General features: G+C 40.5%; 1 protein-coding gene across 2 annotated transcripts in view; it reads left to right on the top strand.

Moving 5' to 3' along the window:
• Positions 1 to 17,369, top strand: part of ift122 (intraflagellar transport 122 homolog (Chlamydomonas)) — a 22,875-nt gene extending 5,506 nt beyond the window's left edge. The window contains exons 11-29 of one of the 2 annotated variants that reach the window (XM_077513199.1): positions 555 to 757; positions 1,400 to 1,537; positions 1,982 to 2,146; positions 2,855 to 3,052; positions 3,153 to 3,293; positions 3,985 to 4,038; positions 4,296 to 4,457; positions 6,404 to 6,570; positions 7,283 to 7,454; positions 9,130 to 9,232; positions 11,002 to 11,142; positions 11,217 to 11,314; positions 11,676 to 11,779; positions 12,572 to 12,737; positions 12,860 to 12,974; positions 14,617 to 14,742; positions 16,425 to 16,501; positions 16,573 to 16,737; positions 16,932 to 17,369. In XM_077513199.1, coding sequence (XP_077369325.1) covers positions 555 to 757; positions 1,400 to 1,537; positions 1,982 to 2,146; positions 2,855 to 3,052; positions 3,153 to 3,293; positions 3,985 to 4,038; positions 4,296 to 4,457; positions 6,404 to 6,570; positions 7,283 to 7,454; positions 9,130 to 9,232; positions 11,002 to 11,142; positions 11,217 to 11,314; positions 11,676 to 11,779; positions 12,572 to 12,737; positions 12,860 to 12,974; positions 14,617 to 14,742; positions 16,425 to 16,501; positions 16,573 to 16,737; positions 16,932 to 17,018 — 2,582 coding nt within the window. In that variant the 3' untranslated portion in view covers positions 17,019 to 17,369. Of the gene's footprint in view, positions 1 to 554; positions 758 to 1,399; positions 1,538 to 1,981; positions 2,147 to 2,854; positions 3,053 to 3,152; positions 3,294 to 3,984; positions 4,039 to 4,295; positions 4,458 to 6,403; positions 6,571 to 7,282; positions 7,455 to 9,129; positions 9,233 to 11,001; positions 11,143 to 11,216; positions 11,315 to 11,675; positions 11,780 to 12,571; positions 12,738 to 12,859; positions 12,975 to 14,616; positions 14,743 to 16,424; positions 16,503 to 16,572; positions 16,738 to 16,931 lie in introns of both variants that reach the window. The other variant, XM_077513200.1, reaches the window with a different exon arrangement.

The raw sequence follows: 17,369 nt of genomic DNA, 5'->3' as shown, positions 1-17,369 counted from the left end.
AATACATCAAGAGATTTAAAAGATGAACATTTATTTATATATATATATATATATATATATATATATATATATATATATATATATATATATATATATATATATATATATATATATATATATATATATATATATATATATATATATATATATATATATATATATATATATATATATATATATATATATAATCTTATCGTCCTTATCACCCTTATCATCATTGCACCATTATTTTAACTGACATATTTTAACTGACCTAACTGACATTCAAGGTTATACTTATATTTAATGTTTGAAATGTTTTTCCACTTTATTTTTAAACTAATATTCAGGTCTATACTTCTCCATATTAGTTTCTTTATGACTTAAAATAAATAAATAAATAAATTGACACCTAGTATTTCAGTTTTCCAGTTAATGCATTTAATCGTTTCATTTAAAAAAAAAAAAAAAAAAAAGAGCATCAAGGTAACATATCTTGCAGGACAGTAAAATTGAACCCTGACCTCCAAATACTCTCTTGCTCTTTCTCTCTCCTTGTTCTTTTTCTTCTTCAGTGAGAATTAAGTGTGGCGAGCTGGTGAAGAAAATCGCCATCTACAAAAACCGGCTGGCCATCCAGCTGCCCGAGAAGATAATCATCTACGAGCTTGTCTCCGACGACTCTTCGGACTTGCACTATCGCATCAAAGAGAAAATCTGCAAGAAGTTTGAGTGCAACTTGCTGGTGGTCTGCTCCAATCACATCGTCCTGTGTCAGGTTCGAAGGGCTACACAACTTCTTTTGTTGCTTTTGAGTACTACTTGAGTGGCTGTTTGTGCAAAATGATTTGACTGAGAGCAAGCATAAAGAAATTCAATGAGCCCCGGAGGAGGGGAAAAACAACATGTTGTGTTTCCCCAAAGTTTCCATGTGGTTTGTAAATGCTGCGCAGGCCCTGTTGCGATACTTCTTTTAACACTCCTCAACTCTAAAAAGTAAGTCTTGAGTGAAGGAAAGGGACCACATGAAGCAGATCCAGCCGCTGTTTCTTGTCTCTGTGTGTTTGACAGACACTCTTGGGGAGGAGAAGCTGCCATAACACATAGGTTACTTCCTTTTAAATCATTCTGATTTTCCTCAAAAGGCGCATGTTCACGTTTGATCCCTCAGACAGCTTTTAGACACTCCAAATGGGCTGCGCTCATATGGGATGTGGGGCTCGACGTCAAAGCAAGTCTTTGTTTATCTTTGCAGCGTCCTGTTTGTACTCTTGTTTTAATAAAAGGGCAGTCTGGCAAGATTTGTTAGGTGTTGATGAATCCCTCCCCCTGAAAAAGATACTTAAAGGAAATAAGGCAGGTGATTTACACACTGTGACGTGTTATCAAGTGAAGCGCTTCACGCTGATGTGTTTTACAGGAGAAGAGGCTTCAGTGTCTGTCCTTCTCCAGCGTCAAAGAAAAAGAATGGCTTATGGAGTCGCTCATTCGCTACATCAAAGTGATCGGCGGGCCGCCAGGCCGAGAAGGCCTTCTGGTGGGCTTAAAAAACGGCGCTGTGAGTATTTCCAGATCTTTGAAAAAAAGGAAAAAGACAAATAACCAGTCAATGCACGACTTGGATGATATGGTTGTGTAAGGACATTTGTAACGTCGTCAAAAATCACGTAGTGTTCGTTGTTCTTGCAATTGAGCGTCGGGAACGCACTCATTCTCGACTCCTGAATTGATGTGACAGGATTTTTGGTGAACTTTTTAGGTACTTGCTAGGTCTACTTTATAATAGTCCCTTTCTCGTGATTGGGGAGTCAGAAATAAGTGGATGATTGCGAACCTCGAAATCGTTCAATCATTTTTTCCTCCCTAATCACAAAAAAGTACACACCAGTGTCCAATCAAACCACACTTTACATTTTTGACAAAGATTTCAGTTAGTACAACTAGCAACTTGCTATATGACTTTAATACATTGATGCTTTACAATGGATTATTTTTCTTGTAGATCTTAAAGATTTTTGTCGACAACCCCTTTCCTATCACGCTGCTGAAGTTGTCAACATCAGTGCGATGTCTGGACATGAGCGCGTCGCGGAAAAAGCTGGCCGCGGTGGACGAGCACAATACTCTGCTGGTCTACGACATCATCAGCAAAGAACTTCTTTTTCAGGTCAGCGAGCAGCGCGGTTGCTGCTTGACACATTTGAACGTTCATTTCCATAGTGACGTTGACTGTCAAAAGTCAACACACCCCTGTGTTCTAATGGCAGTTTTTTTTTTTTTTTTGTACATCATTTCAGAACTTCATGATTGTTGAAGGGAAGTCCGGGTCTTTTCAATGTCAATATTGTACGATAATTTCATTGGGAATTTTTATGTGTATCCTTCTCCCGACTGATACGTTTGAAGCTCTAACTGATACTGTGGAAGCGCTCTTCTGACCATAGCTTGTACATAAATGTCTGGAAAAGCCTACTAAAAGCATCTGAACTTTATTTAGAGTTAGTCAGAGGCACTTTAATTTGTGGCAGGTTTGTGGTGACTCCCAGTGAACAGTTGTAAGAGTTGTAACCTTTATTTATCCAGGTAAGGCCTTTGAGAACAGATTCTCATTGGCAGTGCTGACCTGGCTGCAGACAGCATTGTAATTATGTCAGTGGTTTATTTTTTACTTGCCCTCTCAACTCTTTAATCAATTGACTTGTACATCTAATAGGTCACATTAATTGTATAAATGATTTATTATGGTCTCTTTTCTTTTATACCACAAAAAGCTGACATTTACAATTTACATCCTCTGTATGTGATAGTTTATAAGGGAATGTGTTGTTCTTTTTTTTTTTTTTCTCAAGCTTTTTTGTTGTTGCTGTCCCTGCAGGAGCCTAACGCTAACAGTGTGGCCTGGAACACTCAGTGTGAGGTGATGCTGTGCTTCTCTGGCAACGGCTACCTGAACATCAAAGCTAGCAACTTCCCCGTACACCAGCAGAAGATGCAAGGCTTCATGGTGGGCTTTAACGGCTCCAAAATCTTCTGCCTCCATGTCTATTCCATGTCTGCCGTGGAGGTCCCACAGGTGAGTGTGTCAGGATGGCAGGCTTGAGTCTTCTTCATCTCATGCAGGTAGTTTTAGGCATTTACATTTACCGATGTTTTCTGCTGCGATCTCCTCCCAGTCCGCACCCATGTACCAGTACCTGGAGAGGAAGATGTTTAAGGAGGCCCACCAAATTGCCTGTTTAGGTGTGACAGACAGCGACTGGAGGGATTTGGCCACTGAAGCTCTGGAGGGTCTTGATTTTGACATTGCTAAGAAGGCAAGTTCCCCTTTCTCAACATGGCCCTAATCAAAGGTATAAGAAAAAAGCAAAGTTTTTAACCTGGATTTAAAAGCATTTACACTCGGGGCTGACTTCACTTCTGTTGGCAGCCGATTCCATCTGCGTGCAGCATAATAGCTAAATGCAGCTTCACCATGTTTGCTTCGAACTCTGGGTTCCACTAGTTGGCCCAAGTCTGTAGATCTCAGAGCCCTGCTGGGTTTGTACTCAATAAGCATTTCTTGGATATATTCAGGACCCAAACCATTTAGTGATTTATAGACGAGTAGCAGAACTTTAAAATCGATTCTACAGCTGACTGGGAGCCAGTGTAAATCCTTAAGTACTGGTGTAATATGTTCTGATCTCTTTGTTTTGGTCAGAACTCGAGCTGCAGCATTCTGAATGAGCTGCAATTGTCTCATGTTCTTTTGAGAGAGTCCAGTCAGAAGACCGTTACAATAATCTAGTCTGCTGGAGATAAAAGCATGGATGAGCTTCTCTTGGTCTGCTTGAAGCATGCAGTCCTTCCATGCAGTCCTCCACAAATATATTTGTGCTTATTGGTCCTTCTGGATGAGAAAAATGAGAACCACTGATACAAGCAATGTGTCCATTTAGTGTTTGTTTGTGCCACATTTGTGTGTGTAGCAGCAGGCAGCATGTAAATATCTCCTCTGCTTTCCAGGCCTTCATTCGAATCCAAGACCTACGCTACCTGGAGCTCATCAACAGTATTGAGGTAAAAGACATAGCTTGTGCTTTTGTCAAAGTTGACAGAATGAAACAGACACCAACCAACAAGAGGAAACACCATCAAATTCGTTGCGACATAACGCACATGAACTTGGCGGTGAATGTAAAATTCTTTGTGTCATGAATCGTATTGATGTGCACTCAAAAAGTTGACTGGACTTGAAAGAGTGAGATGAAAGTGTGTCTCTCTGCAAAGGTCATAAATACGCTACATGTTTATGGCTTGCGTCGTCTGGTTTGCAGGCGAGGAAGAAGAGGGGCGAGAACGACAACGACTTGTTCCTGGCCGACATCTACGCCTACCAGGGGAAATTCCACGAGGCGGCCAAGCTCTACAAGCGTGCCGGCCAGGAACCCAAAGCTTTGGGCATGTACACTGACCTGCGCATGTTCGACTACGCCAAGGTGATAAAATGAGTGCTCCATGCAAAAGACAAACAAACAAAAAAATGATGATCACGTTGCCATCATGTTTGTTCACATGTGCCGTTTTGCCGCCTTAAAGCTGCTCTATGTAACAATTGTAAATATCTTTACATTAGCCATTTTATTTAATAATTTATGATGGAAACATCTTGTAATTAGTAGATTAGCGCCTTAAGTGTTCACAATGGGTACTCCTGCAAACCAATAGTTTTCATACTGGATACGGGTTTGAATTTCCTGCCCTCTGTCTGCAGATGTGTGCATTGTGTACGTGAAGAAAAAAGTGTGCAGTTTCATTTTTTGGCCACAGGTGGCAGTAGCGATTTTAACTTTTGTGCAGCAACTTTAAAGCTTGTTTTATAGCCTGCTCGTAGTGTTAATTTCGTCAACAGAAACTAAACAAAAACAATTTCGTCAACACACATTTTTCACTGGACTAAAACCAGATTCGACAGGACTAAAACCCTCATTAATAAACAATAACTGGAACTAAATCAGTACGCATTTTCGTCGACTAATGAAGATAAGACGAAAATGTACTTCACTTAATAAAAACTGGACTAAAATTTATGGACAATTTAGTTCAGGAACAAAAACAAGACAAAAAATATTATTTTGTCAAATCTGGTCTCTGCTAATCTGTCATGTGACACCCCCTTTTAAATTTGCATCTAGCGAATGCAACATGCACAAACAATTGGGACGGACAGAAGGTGGATTCACGGTGAAAGGTTAAAAAAAAAAGTTAATTTATAGTTATAATGCAAAATTTATCTAACGGCTATAATGTTCCAACAATAATGTTAATCCAACCACTAGCTAATACTGGCTAATTTACTAGCTCATAGCATGGCGCCATAGTAGCCACTTGTTGACTGTAATTGTGCGTTATGTTGTTTTTCATCAAAAAGATGAGAGAAAATTTTACGTGGAATAGTTTTAGATCTGAAATGTTCAACATAATCTACTGACAAAAAAAGAAATACTGGGGTTAAATGACTAAAACAGACTAAAATGTTGACAGTTTTTGTTGACTAAATCCAGACGAATACAATTATTTTTTCTTGGACTAAAATAAAGACTAAAATGCTACATTTATAGTTGACTAAAAAAGGACTAAATAAAAACGGGATGAGGTTGAATAACTATGATGAAAAACTAACAAGCGTGATTGAAATTGGACTAAAACTGAGACTCATTTTAAAAATGGAGGATAAAATTAACACTACCTGCCCTCTCTCCTCATGAATCAGCCCTCACAAATCATACGAACAGCACATGACATGACAAGACAGTATGCGTTTTCGCATGTATTCTTTCATAGCACAAAGCTATCCTCGGAGTTGGAAATGGAGCATCTGCTTTCACATGAATTCATTGGCGGGCGGTTGGAGTTGGGGAAAAACAAGTTGATGCTTTTTTTTTTTTTTCTCCTGTTTACGTGCATGTGAAGTCTTTGATCATCGGCGGCACGTTTGTATTGGCCAAGCAGATGACGACTTGCTTGTGTGTCAAATTGTGTGATGTGTGTTTGATGTAGCTGCTCTATATTTATGCGGCCGTGCGGCCATCTGCTGCCAGAGGCTGAATGTTTTAGTTAGGACGCACGCCGGAACCGGAGGAGCTCCGGCCGCCTCCTGTCTCCGACTTGACCGTCACGTGTCCGTCTTGGGTGGGATAAAGCATCAGTTGGCGCATGCGTCAACGGTCACGGAAATAATTATTATTGTTGTCATGCCTGGCAACACTAAAGTTAGATTGCCATGAAAACAACAAAATGTCGCTGAATTCTTCTTATTTGATGTTGCATTTAACATACTTCAGCTTAATTCTATTCCCAGTTATTTTGGTGACTATCAAGAAAATCTGAGTTAAGATTTTTTTTTCCCCCCATGACTGTAAGTCACTTTCTTTGCACATTGCAGGACTATGTCGGTGCGGCGGACCCCAAGACGTCTCGCATCCTCATGGCCAAGCAGGCCGACTGGGCCAAGTGCAGCAAGGAGCCCCAGGCAGCGGCAGAGATGTACATCTCAGCCGGAGAGAATCTTAAAGCCATCGACGTTTTGGGAGAGCATGGCTGGGCGGACATGTAGGTATCTTTTCAGATTCATTTGGAATTGCACAAAACACTTTTGAATGAGGTTCGAGGTTGTCTGGGTCTTGTGAATGCCACATCTTGGCTTAGTTTGAGGCAATTCTTTTTTCTCCATTGATGCAGTTGTTTAGTTGTGCTCAAGGATGTGCTGGAAACATGTTTTTAACCTTCTAAAGTGAATGTGGTAAAAAAATAAAAATAAATAAATAAATGATGCCATATTGCATCCAAGAGAGAGCTCAGAATTGTTCATTCGGTAGTCTTACCGATTCAACGTCTTATCATCATTGCTCTCTTTTTTTTTTTTTTTTTTTTTTTACACGTGTGTGCGTATGTGCGTGGAAATACATGTACATTTATATTCATTAATTCACCTAAAACCTAATAAAAATCCCATTACCCTTCACCTTAACCGGATACTTCAGAGTCTCGGCAGAGTCGTGAGGTTCAGACGGTCAGGAGACCAGAGAAAAGGTCAGAAAAGATAAAAAGAAAAGAAAGATAATTCAAAATAAAATCCAGCACCAACCAAACACTTCCTGCCTTCCACATGGTTACAATATCAGAGTCTTTGGCCAACCCCAGAAACCTCTAAATTCCAACAAAGTAGAGATCTCAAGAGACCAGAGGAAAAACTAAAGAGAGGAAGGAGGGAAGGATAGATAAAGGATAGATGAATAAAATCTTCTTTTGCTCTTTCATCCAGGCTGATCGACTTGGCTCGTAAGCTGGACAAAGCTGAACGAGAACCACTGGCAAAATGCGCTTTCTATTTTAAGAAGCTGAAACATCACGGCTACGCCTCAGAGACTTATTCCAAGATGGGGGACTTGCAGGCCCTGGTGCAGCTACACGTGGAAACCCAGCACTGGGACGAGGTCTCCCACTTTTACTTCTCACCTGCTCGATGTGTAAATTGTCTTTAGTCTGCCGCCTACATGGGATGGTGCTGAAGGATGGAAACACATACACAATGACTGTTTGGTCATAGCTCTTGAAAAGTAACCTGAATTTTAATAACATAAGCCTAATTATCTTCTAAGCTGCTACAAGTGCTTCAGAGTTTTTCATCCCGCCTACGTTGGGATTAGAAAAGCACAAAACGTTCAAGCACATCAAAATCTTCCGGCTCTGTTATACTTCCAATCACATTCCACAATCAGTGCATATCCTCCTGACTACCAGGGAAAAAATATTGTCCAGTCATCTTTATTTTGATATTCCCCAATCTTTGTGAAGTAACTGGAATACTGCAAAATAAAAATAAAAAAAAAAAAAAAAAAGCTATGATGTGTCCAGTCCACTACAGAGGACATTTTTTTTTAACTTAAATGCTAGGGTCCAGTACAGTTAAAATAATTCAAACAATACTTTAATGTGTTCTTAAGAGTCTTATAGAAAACATGCTAACAACATTTAAAGCCTAAATTTGTTCAATAAAAAATTTTACACAGTACACTTACTTTTCCTCTTGCCTAAAAAGTGCTTGCACTGAAGGAAGCCATTTTCTTTTATGATGCAATCAAAGGTAGAAAAGCCCCACCCCTACACATTTGGTATCATTGGAAAGCTCTGAATGTCCTCTATAGTGCACAAAGGAGTTAATTCAAACAGATTCACTGGGTAAGGAGATATTCAGGTTTAACTCATTTACTCCCAAAAACGTATAAATACGTTCTATTTTAAATATTACCATGCTCCCAAAGATGTAAATATACGTTTTGGTTTTGATGCAACCTCTGAACTGAAGCAATGGTAGTTATTACAAAAACGGCCAGCAGATGGCAGCAGAGTATAAGAGATCAAAAATCTCTTTTTTTCCCCACTATTTTAAACAGATTTGTGAATAATGATGAAACTTAGCAATGTTCTAATGCTAATTGATGCAAAATGGAAACAACTAAAAATACACTTTTTTTCCTGATGAAAGAAGAGACTTTAATCTTTCTTTTGGTAGTTTTTTTTAAAAAAAAATTTATTTTTTATTTTATTTTTTTTATCAATAGGACACAATATGCTATGGGCCTTGCAAAATCAGTCAAAATCCAGTAAAACGGCAAAAATGTCCTGGGAGTGAATGAGTTAAAAATGTCCACTACAGAGGACAATTTTGAATTGCTGGTAGTCAGGAGGATACAATACTGCTGAGACAAGACAGAAAGATTTCATTTCATTTCATGTGGTTTGTGTGCTGCAACCGAATTGGTCATGATTTGTAATGAGCAAGATTTTAGTATTTGACCCTATTAAGTGAAAATAAGGAATGAACAAGCTGAACTGTTTCTATATCCGTAACATGACAGACATAATTGGACTCACATTTCCATTGTACTCATCCTATATGGTTATATGTGAGTTGATATTTACATTCATTAGTGGCTGTCGGTGCATACTAGCATGTGCACAGTGCGTCATTCAAACAGTTCTGAGTGTGAAATTCTGTCACTTAACACTCAGCTACCTATCGATTGCTGCGCCATGCATTTCATGTGCCCACTTGCCAAATTATCATCGAGAGACTGTGCATTGTTTTTTGTTTTTTTTTCTTCTCAGGCCTTCTCACTGGCAGAGAAGCATCCTCAGTATAAAAATGATGTCTTTGTGCCTTACGCTCAGTGGCTGGCTGAGAACGACCGATTTGAGGAAGCACAAAAAGGTGAGTTTGTGTCCTCTCTCATTTATTTATTCCTCTGTCCGTATGTTAGTCTTTGTTTCATGGGAAATGGAGCGTTTTTGCATGTAAGCAGTCATAAAGCCCCAAGAGTTTTCCCGACTTGTTCCAAAATGGTGCACATCCACTGGAGAACATGATCCTCTTTGCCAAAGCTGAGCAGGAGTGAACTGCGCCGTCTGGCAGCTGAGCGGCATGTACGCATGCTTCTCATCAGCGGGCCTCCGAAGCAGCTCTGATGATGATTACTGACTGTACCCATCGTTGTAATCAGCTCATAGTTTTACAATTGTGATCTCAGCAGGCACAGTTCCTCTTGTACAAAATCGGCCTGCTCTGTGTCACCGTGAAATCCACGTTCGTGCCTGAGCAGGTCTGATTGCTGGCATTTTGCATTTTGTTGATTTTGTGTGTTTTAGTGAGGGAAGTGAGCCAGTTTTGTTTTAACTACTGACTGTAATTGAGCCTGTGGCTCTGGTCTGTCTCGTGGCTGCAGAAAACATGCACATATTTGAGGGATTTTTTCACTTTTTACATTTTCATTCATACGACCGAGCCAAACAAAAGCCTCATCAATTTGAGCTTTTATTTCTGCTCCTTTCCTCAACATGTGTTGTTTCAACGAGCCTATCGATTGTGACATTTGACTTTTCCAGCTCATTCCCAATTTTGCAAGTGGGACGAAGTTGTGGTTTCTCTTCTGGCCAGTCCATGTGTGACAGTGGTTGTAGAATTCACACATTTCCTAATTTCAAGAAAAAAAAACATTTTGACAATCAAGGAAAAGTTGTCATCTTTGCAAACATGTACTTGGTCAGGATAAAAAGTTGGAATCTTACAAGAATGACGTTGGTTCTCTAAGCAGAAAAAAAAATTGCCTTTTGTTCCTCAAATTAAATTGCACTTTCATTCTGTGCGCCTTTTGTTGTTTCACTGCCACGACATCTTGTTGAAGGGTTGTCAGATTTATATGATTATACATCCCACAGAGCTCTTACTTGGCCCAAAGCTAATGGTTTGGTAATCATTGGTTTGGAATGTTGTTTTATTTCGACATTTTTTTTATCTGATAATTTTGGGGAGCCACAAGCCAAGACTGGGGAAACCCCAGTTTGAGAACCGCTGTATTAGAGGGAGTACATCCGTGTTATCCGGGGGGGGAAAAAACATTGATGGAAGGAAGCACTTGATCATTGTTGTTGTACCATACGTACGCTATACCTGAGGAAAGACGGCTACGCTACATCACCCCATCCACATCTCTCCTTACCCTGAAGCTCCCATTTATGACCTTTGAACTTTTTTCATGAGCCTCAAGGTAGGACAGTACAGACAGACAGATAAGTCAACGTGCTATCTCTCTATCAAGCTTATCTAAACTCTGTTGAGTATGTTTGAATGTGTTTCTGGTGAATGGTTGGACCGCTTCATAAGAGACATCAGTATATCTGGACCCCCAGATGTGGTTTTCCGGGCAGGATTTCTGGTGGGCTGCAGTCCATCAAGCTGCTTCTAATTACACTGATAGCAACAATAACAATAGCACACACGCATTGACGCCTTTCAAGTACATTTGCCTTTGCCAAATTCCTTTGCGCTGAGATGAGAGCATTGCAAAACAACGCAAAAGGCTGTTTGCCCTCTTTAAGACGTCCAAGATGAACAAAGAAATAATCTGAGGTGGATGAAATTAGCTACTTAAATGCAGTGGTCCTAAATGGGCAGTAACAATCCCGTGTTCCGTCGTCGACTAGCGTTTCACAAGGCCGGGAGACAGAACGAAGCTGTCAAAGTGTTGGAGCAGCTTACCCAGAATGCAGTAGTGGAGAGGAGGTTTGATGACGCCGGCTATTATTACTGGATGCTCTCCATGCAGTGTCTTGACATCGCCAGAGGTGAGGCTTGCAACGTCTGGAGGCATCTCTACTTTCATTGTAATCTGTTTAACATCTGCATTCGCCTGCAACAGAAAATGAAGATCAGCGAGACGAAATGCTGAAAAAGTTTCAACATTTCCAGACTCTTGCGGAGCTCTACCATGTCTACCACCCGATTCAGCGCTACACGGTAAGAACAGGCAGGACTTTGCCAGCTGCCGGGACTAGCCTGGTTTTCAGATTAGAACGGCTCCCAGGGGTGAGGAGCTGCACTATTGATGGTCGGCTTCCTGTAAGGCTGCAAATCCATCAGAGTTGATTTGCAACCTACTGAACTTTTTTCTATTTTTGCCTCTGTGAATTGAAAAGATGGTTGCTCTGCTTGAACATTTAACCGGTCCAAAAGGGGTATTATAAAGAAAGAAATTAAAAAGATAGCTTGTCACTGTTAGTTTTGTTGTGACACATTTGCGCTTTGTTGTGATCACATCCCGGCAGTATTTTTGCTCGTTTCGCTCACATTGATAATGTGAATGGCAATTTGCTTCTAGGATGAGCCCTTCAGTTCCCTCATGCCCGAGACGCTCTTCAACATCTGCAGGTTCCTCCTGAGCAACCTCCCCAAGGACAAGCCACCACCAGGCATCTTTAAAGTGTATCCTTCCCTTCAACGAAACACTGGAGGCGGCCTGTCAACATCGGGACAGCTTGCCGCTTTCATCCAGTGCGGCTGGGGGGCCTTCGGGTGATGTGACAGTGCCGGTGCCGCATGCGGTGATGACAATGTTTGTGCAAATATAAAAATACACAGTCTAAAATGGCATTCGTTTGGAAATATGTTTATTTTCGTGATTGCGGTTTCCTGTTGCGTCAAACTGCACTTTATTTTGCACTAACACTTCTCACTTTGATATAAAGTGGACACCCGCAGATTCGCCTGTTGACAGATTTTGTGACTATATTTTTTAAATGTTGTATACTGTGTATGTTTTTTTTTTTTCCTTAGAAAACACTTACTGGTGGTTTATCTGTTTTGTTTTGTTTTGTTTTTCTTATTAATAATTTTGCTTGTTAAAGAGCAAGAATGTATTTAGTTGACCCCCACATATTGCATATTTGCATTTTTTTTTTTCAAGAATTTTAATTTTTTTTTTTCCGTTGCCCGCCACGGTGATGGCCGAACAGCTGCAATCTTAATCTCACTCCACTGTTTCCAACATTTTATAAGCGGGGCCCGGCATACTAATTAAAAAACAAAACAAAACTGTGCTACACGTGCATGCAGGAAAGGTTTTTGTCTGAGCGAAGTGTTCTGCCAATGCAGTGGCCTTTTAAAGTTAAAGCTGCACTTTGTAACAATTTGCCCAAAAATAGCTTTGCGTTGCTGGTTGTGTATGGTTGACATCTCACCTCTTATTGCTTTTTTTTCCCTTGACCTCCTTCCAAGTAACACCTTGTACGCTTTGGCCAAGCAAAGTCGAAAACTGGGTGCCTATAAGTTGGCCAGACTTTGTTACGAGAAGCTCCAGAAGCTGTACATTCCGTCTCGCTTTCAGGAGTGCATAGAACTGGACAGCCTCACCATCCGGGCCAAACCTTTCCACGACAGCGAGGTTTGTTCCGCAGCACTTCATTCAGCTTCCGTTCACGTGCCTTTCAAGCAGCATTCAAACAGGTTTTGCTCATGTAGTGACGCTTTTTTGCTTTTGTTTTCCTTGCGCCTGTGGTGAAAAAGGAACTGACGGAAGCCCTGATGTGTTACCGCTGCTCCAACAAGCCGCTGTTGAACAACCAGGGGACGGCGTGCCTCAACTGCAAGCAGCCTTTCATTTATTCCGCCTCATCGTATGGTGAGTGCAGCACACACAGCACCTCCGGCTCTTAATGGTACATCAGCGGCAAATCGGATCCGTCGGGGGAAGATGCCTCATTTATGGCATTTGTGGCTTGGAAATGGGGCAAACGTTTGAAAGTCAAAGGCAGATCTCACGAGATGAAGACAGAACAATGACTTGTGATTGTATTTGGCCGTTTTGCCAAAAGAATTGACTGACTTTGTGAACAGCCTTCAAACAAAGAAGTCTTTCTTAGTTCACTAAATTGCCCCAAAAGTGACTCCTCAGATTAGCAAACATTTCAAACATAATGTGTGTAGATTTCACAAAGATAAAGGCCCAAGAATGAATTGTGGAATAGACAAATGCTTAGTTTGCCATAATAAATGACTGAATATCAAAAGGATTCCTCAAAATCTGGTCAATTAATTATTCAAAAAGTCCACTGTACTTTTCAGGATAGTTTTGTACTTTTGGTGACAGCCCGCCAATTATAACATATTGTCAATAAATCAGCATAGTTCAGTGTGAGGTCAATGTATACATTATTTTTTTTTTTTAGTTTGTCGCTCTGCTCCTGCATGCCCGGCAGCCGACCCCTCCCCCTTCCGCACATACACACACATACTTATCCTTTTTCACACTCACTTAGCTAAGAGAAAAGGCGAGAAAATGCCTTTTTTTTTTTTTAAACTCTATGGCAAGCTGTGACTTTAAAAAGCAACATAACAGGTTACATTCACACTGCATGGAATGATGCCCACAAAAGTTTTTTCTTAAATCCAAAATTTTTATGTACAGAAACATGCTGTTAGGGTACATTGAGGAGTCCATTGTAGTTTTTGTCACGCACGATTTAGAGAGCTTGTTATAGCGTTGTCGCCCTTTCATGTACAAATTCTGCATCGGATTGTTAACTCATTCAAACCCAAAAATTTGTAATTACATTTTTTTAATACTTTGTACTGCACTCCCAAAAACGTATTTATACGTTTTTTTATGTTCTGTGCGAGAGCATACAGAAGCTTTTGATACAGCTTCTGAGATGAAGAGGTTGCTTAAAGCAATCGTAGTTATTACAAAAAATGGCCAGCAGGTGGCAACAGAGTATAAGAGATCAGCCAGTGCCACGTTGCAACAAGCTCTTTTTCCTAGTGTTTTCAACAGGTTTGTGAATATTGATGAAACCTAGCTATATTCTAATGCTAATTGCTGCAAAATGTAAGCAGATACAAATATACTGTTGAAAGAAGAGACTCTTTCTTTTGATAGATTCCATGTTTTTATAGCAATAGAACATAATATTCTGTGGGCCTTGCAAAATCAGTCAAAATCCAGTAAAACAGCTGGGAGCGAAGGGGGTTGCTTCATTGAAAATGTCTTTATTTTTTTTTAAGATTAATGTCGGGTATGGTCAGGTGTGAACAAAATAGCAACAAGTGGCCCAATTGTAATTGAACCAAGAAATGTGTGGGCCCATTTATGCATCAAAACGATTGTTGTGAAGGTTGTCGCTCAGTTCCTTACAGTAAACTGCGCAAGAACGTCAACGTTGAGCTGGAAAAGTTGCAGGTGCATCTTCGGTTCCTCTTGAAGCTGAACATGGCTGACAGATGTGATTGTGGATTTGTAACCTAGCAAGCGGTTGTGTGCGCAGAGGTGCTGCCGCTAGTGCAGTTCTACTTGGAGGAAGGCGTCAGTGACGAGGAGGCCGTGTCACTTATCGACCTGGAAGTTCCTCACACGGAGCAGACGGATGCGCACTGGCAGCATATGGACAACGGTACCCGAAATATTCTTTACCCTTCATTCCGGGAGCCTTAACGCACGGCGGCACTGGGCTCCGTCATGTATATGAGGCGGCGTGGTCAGCTGTGGCCTGGATTGTGCCTCGCTAGTTAAGCTGTCGCCGCTAAGTCATCTTAGCTGTGGAGCTAATAGGGTTAGCGTGTCTCATTTTAATGACACTAACCCTCTGAGAGCCGCAAGCGCGGACCGAGCGGCGAGATTAACCTGCATTAGCCAGCAGACGCTCAAGGGCACTGAGCCACTTTCTTGTTGCCAATGACACAAACAACTGATGTGGCGTTTTCAACATTTAAGCTCTTTAAAAGTGGAGCACGCTGGGATTTTACAATGTACGGGTAATTACAAGCAAAATATGCTACAAGACAGGATGAAATGTACCAGGCAACTAGAATTTGGGGGATTTTATTTCAGACATTTCCCATAAATACGGAATTAGCATGTTATGTTTTTATGTGTAAGTGCCATCATTTCCGCAGGCTCAAAATTATTGGAACAAATTAATAATTAATAATTCTATTTTCTTTCTATTCTATATTCTTTAATTTCATAGTGATTATTAGCAGTTATTTGAAGTTAAACGTATGTATTAAGATTTAGTTTAAAAGAGCTTAAAAGCATTGATTCGTTTCTTGTGTTAAAATGGATGTGCATTGAATTGTATGTATCACTAGGTGGCGGTAGCATTTGCTATTGGACATTGCTGTGCATTCGAGAAGGATACGAAGAAAAAGATGCACTTGTTGCGTACAGTGTTCCATCGTTTTCCGCTGGGGTTAGGTTCCAAAAAATACCCGCAATAAATGAAATCCGCAAAGTAGTTAGCTTTATGTTTTACAACTCTTATAAATGTTTTAAGGCTCTAAAATCCCCGACCGCACAATTTATACACTTTTATCATTGAGGCATTTACATGTTCTCACATTTCTCTCTTGTTCAAACATTGACAATGTTCAAACCTTCATAAATTTTATAAAAATGGGTATATTACTGTAAAAAAAAATGCAAAATTGCACTTAAAAAAAATCCGCGATACAGCGAGACCGCGAAAAGTGAACCGCGTTACAGCGAGGGAAGACTGTATATTTAGAAGAGCAAAGAAGAATAGAGATCGATAGAGAACTGTTAATGACGCACAAAACAAGAAAATGTTTAAACATAAAAAATATTAAGACAAGTAAAATTCTTTGAAACACTATAATTCTGCAAGTTCCTTTTGGATGAAACAAAATTTAAGCCATTTTGAAATTTAAAAAGGTACAAATGTATACATTTAAACAACTCAAAATTAGTAATAAGCATCTTTTTTTTTAACGATTATGCTGATTTTGTAATTGTGGAGTGTAATAATTCAAATTGTAATTGAATTATAATTAATTGCACACCCCTAAATTGGAGTAAAGAAAAGACAACTTAACACTCGCGTCCGTTTTTGTACTGTATTGCTGAAACATACAATTATCCCCCCACATCGTCTTCACGTTTGTCTTTTGGACACAAAATCATGGTAAACATTTCTTGGCCACTAAAAAGTCCACGTTTCACCCAATACTCTTACAGTGTTTACTTAGGCCAAGCTCTTGCTAAACGTGAACCATCCAATCACATTTTGACTGTTGAATTTCCACGTGCGCTTCAACATGACTTGTGCTCTTTCAGATACGCAGGTGTTAAAGATGGATGACGAATTGGATGATGCGGAGGAAGACCCGTTCACACCCAAAATGATCTTTGAGGTAAGAAAGGAGCGAGCAGCTGGCGAGGTGAAATCACGAGCGAAGCGCCTGACTTGTTTTCCTCCCAACAGCAAGGCGGCTCGCACTTTGTCCCCGTCAAGGTGAATCGCTCGGTGCTGCGCTCCATGAGCCGGAGGGACGTCCTGATCAAGCGTTGGCCGGCGCCGCTCAAGTGGGAGTACTTCCGCTCGCTGCTTCCTGACGTCAGCATCACCATGTGTCCCACCTGCTTCAAGGTACGCGCGTCATGTGCGCCGCTAAAATGTAACAAAGTACAGACTCTGAAGTGTTCTGTTGGGGAGAGCAAGATTTGAATGTAGCCTTACTTCACAAACTTTTGACGTGCTAGCTAGCTAGCTAGCTAGCAAGAAACGCCTCTTTGCTAACGTTGTGAACTGAAGAGTGTTTATGTGCTTTTGTTTCTCGTCAGATGTTCCACAGCGAAGACTACGAACTTCTGCTGCTTCAGCACAACTGCTGTCCGTTCTGTCGGCGACCTATCGATGAATCAACCTGAAGGACAATATCAGCCCTTCCACACTCAACGTCGCCACTGCACTGCGGCCAGATACGAATTTGCTGTACACGCCTCCACGTTCGCAAAAGACGCTGGCTGTCCATTTCTCCCGAGTTACACATTTCCATCCCTGCATATTGTGGCACTTTCAAGGGAGTGTAAAAATTCATGTCGTCGTACATTTCGTTCTTTTTACTCATCAAATTTGTCAACAAAGACTTGGATTCCGCACAACTGTATTCTAGAGCTGTAGCATATGTTTTATAAAATTCTAGCATGTCAAAAGTTTTTTTTTTTTTTAGGCATGAGAACATATTTTTATACTCATCAATAAACAACAATTTGCAAAGA

Source organism: Festucalex cinctus, chromosome 2 (assembly GCF_051991245.1).
Source record: "Festucalex cinctus isolate MCC-2025b chromosome 2, RoL_Fcin_1.0, whole genome shotgun sequence".
Taxonomy (NCBI): domain Eukaryota; kingdom Metazoa; phylum Chordata; class Actinopteri; order Syngnathiformes; family Syngnathidae; genus Festucalex; species Festucalex cinctus.
This window is presented reverse-complemented; position numbering and strand designations above follow the sequence as displayed.